The sequence below is a fragment of the Notothenia coriiceps genome, unplaced genomic scaffold (genome assembly GCF_000735185.1).
Source record: "Notothenia coriiceps isolate Sejong01 unplaced genomic scaffold, NC01 NC01_scaffold00025515, whole genome shotgun sequence".
NCBI lineage: Eukaryota > Metazoa > Chordata > Actinopteri > Perciformes > Nototheniidae > Notothenia > Notothenia coriiceps.
The window spans coordinates 139,377-142,786 of NW_011358216.1; the positions used below are offsets into that span (position 1 = coordinate 139,377).

Consider the following 3,410-nt stretch of genomic DNA (forward strand, 5'->3'; position numbering starts at 1 on the left):
GATGGGGGATGGTGGCCAGCGTCATCGTGATGAATCATCTCACCCCAATGACCTTGAATACTAAAAATAGAGAAAAAGGCTGCAGCTGAAATATTGGGGATGAAGTGCAGCATGCAGCTATAATAAAAGGGTCTGAATCAGCCAAACACTCACTGCAGAGCACTGCATGAAGTTTAAAAACAGCTGACACATATCTTTACATAATATTTTTACTAGAGATGAAAATTCAACGATACATCAAAACTTGTTTCAATATAAAGTCCTGATAATTCACTGATATGTGCTTCAGCTAAGCTGGTTTCTAGGAGACAACAGGCACACAAGGAAGAGATGTAATGACCGTAAAAATTGCCTCCTCTTGCATTTTCAGTAAGTGGTCCAGGCCTCCACAGTAATACAGTTCCCAGTGTTTGCTCTGCCTCTTAACTCTGTCCTGGACAGGTAATATTGACTTGTCTGCCAATGAACAACAAAATAAATTTGATTTTAAAATGTTTTCTGTGAGTCAAAATAACAAGACACGGAGTCAAACTCATGAGGCAGCATTTTGAGATACTAAGTCACAATTATGAGATACTGAGTCTAAATGGTGATGATTACTTAAATATTCACAATTATGATGCAAGTCAGTTTCTGTAAAATAGGAAATATTAGAAAATAGGTCAAGAATTGTCACTAAGTATCTCTTACTATGAATATTATTATTAAATTATAGTTTTATATTTTCCTTGGAGAATATCATCATAAATAGTGTTGTCTTGCATACCCAGCCAGTTTTAAAAAGTGGTAAAAACAAGCCTCAGGTCATCATCTTCATGCAGTCCATCCATTTCCTCTGTCCTCTGCAGGTCTTTTAAAGGTGCCGCCAGCTGTTAACTGGCTATCATGATTGTGTTAAGATAGATTTTTGTACTCCAGGACAGTTGTTTAGACAGCAGGATGAGATGAAGGGGGCACGTTGTAAACAAACAGGTTACTCAAGTGTAAGTCAGCCATCTGCACCCAGCAAGGGGGCTTCTACTGCTGTGCTTCAGCGAGGGAGGAGCTCCCTTCCTCCAGGCCCACTCTCCTCAGTGACTCCGAGTACTTTCTCCTTCCTATACTGACAATGTCCTCGATCTCCTCGGCCAGGTCTGTCCTGCCGCTCTCCATCAGAGCGGCCACCAGCCTGGACGCTGCTCCCGGTCCTGCACTGCTCTGTCCCCTCGCCCAGTGGAACAGCATCTCCAGCACCAGGGCTCCCAGGTTGTCCCTGGTGAGGTCAAACACACACAAAACATCAATACAGTCACTTAGCAATCATTGAAAGATAACTGTCGTAAAACAATTACATATTAGTGGTTCTGCAGAACTATTATGGGTTGTTTTGAATGTATGAATGGATATGCCTGTGTCTGTGTGTATAATACATAGGCTTGCAGATGTATGGGCATCTACAGTATATGAGTGTTTATGTAAATATGTGTGTAGATTCTGTTCTTCATTTGGGATGGATCCTCTCTGTTTTACTTCTGTTAATCTGTTTTTTGGAAGAAAACCCTATAAATAGTTGACAACAAAAATGTTAATTTTAAATGGATAAGTGGTTTCTCAGATCACCCCAAAATGGTATTCTATATACTGTATAGCTCTATAGTATAGTATTAGTTTATTTGTCCCCGAGGGTAAAATGGGTTGCAGCACATCACAAAGGCATTTCAAAAAGATAAGACAATACGTCACTGACAACAACATAGACACAGATTAAAACAAACAGACTTAAGAAAGGCCATGGCCATGAGCCGTACAGTTTTTTCATTTGTAGGATAAATTCTAGATATTGTACCTTGATGAACATGCTATATGAATATATATATATATGAATATGCAGATTAACACAGCCTGTTCACATGTTAAAAGCTTTATGTAGTTTAAGGATAAACCATAAACTACAAGCTTTTTGTCAACAAAACTAAATCATTCAAATGACATGTGATACATTTCCATAAAATAACTGCACAAAACCGTATACACAACATGTATGTATGATTTTGCATTTTTCCTTCATCTCCATGATGCGTCACAATAGGTTTTCTGAGCACGAGGAGTCGGGGGCGGGACAGATCAGCACCAGTCTGTGTGTAATCTCCTGCAGCGTCCCAGATGGCTTAGTGATGGCTGACAGTGCAGATTAAAACAATCAACATTCCCTACAATTTCTCTCCCAATGCGGTTTTCCTTCACTCACATTACATCTCTCCAATCCCATCCTGTTCCTCAGAGGCTTTGGCTGCGCTAACACGACACTGCTTATGTCATTCACTCATGTGGAGATGGTTAAAGACTAAATGTACAACCACATCTCAATCTGTCTTGCAGGTTCTTTAGCAAAACTCTAGATGAAACAACACAAGGTGAAATAATGGTTGGATTGCTGCTTTCATATGAATGTGTACCTAACCTTTTGAAGTTCAAAAGGATTGTTCAAACAGTCTTTATTTAAATCTCTCCTAGATCCAAAAGAAACCAAATATGTCTGAATGTATAGTTTGTGTTGTGTATGAGAGGCTTGGCACTAAAATAAACACACAACTGGACTGAATTTTGAAAAAACACAGATTGAGTATTTCATATATTGTAAAACAATTACCACATCACTTAATACTGTGGTCAGATAAAGAGTTTATGCTGATGAAGTTTGTATTCCTACTTGTACTTGAACTGGATGCGGTCCAACTCCTGGTAGCTTAAGCCAAGATTGATACCGATAACACGCCAGTCCTTTGTTATCTGAAGAGAGATGGACAGCAGGTTGGCCTCCGTCAGGTAGCCGCTCTCAGGGTCCCCCAGGTTCAGAGGGGGATACTGGTGCTCTTCCATGATGAAATTATTTTCTGAGTTGAGGGCCTATAACAAAAACAGAGGAGAAAAATAGTATGAGCAGTGAAGAAAAAATAGGTAATACGCTTTTAGGATAGGGTTAGCAATGGAGTACAGCCCGTCCACACTACAGCTTCGACAGCTTCAAAAACGGTTTCCAACGCGTCTGCCCATTCACTTTGAATGGGGTGACGTCACGTTGCCTCACTTTTTGTCGAACTGAATTGTGGGTAACAGAGCGGAGCTTTCCTGGCGTTTCAGGCTGCAAAAGTTGAACAATGTTCAACTTCTGAAGCCGGAGACGCCGGAGTAGCCAGCGTCAGCCAATCAAATCCCGTTTATGCAAATCTGACAGTTCAAGCGCTAGCCAATCAAACCGCGTGCATGCTGGGAGAGCCAGACCGCAGTTCATTTCCTCATATTCCAAACGAGAAATTACGGTAGGAAATCACCCGGTTCTTTACGACCAGAACTATTTACTGGGATACAAATCGGAGGAACCAGGCATGGAGGGAGGTGGCAGAGACAGTGGGTGAAACTGGTAGGTTTTC

General features: G+C 40.9%; 1 protein-coding gene across 1 annotated transcript in view; it reads right to left on the reverse strand.

The window, feature by feature from the left end:
* Positions 1-218: 218 nt before the first annotated feature.
* The window catches only part of pidd1 (p53-induced death domain protein 1), an 11,841-nt gene continuing 8,649 nt past the window's right edge, over positions 219-3,410 (reverse strand). Inside the window, exons 14-15 of the mRNA XM_010783651.1 lie at positions 2,690-2,886; positions 219-1,252 (exon numbers count right to left, since the gene is read on the reverse strand). Coding sequence (XP_010781953.1) covers positions 1,018-1,252; positions 2,690-2,886 — 432 coding nt within the window. The 3' untranslated portion in view covers positions 219-1,017. The remainder of the gene's footprint in view (positions 1,253-2,689; positions 2,887-3,410) is intronic.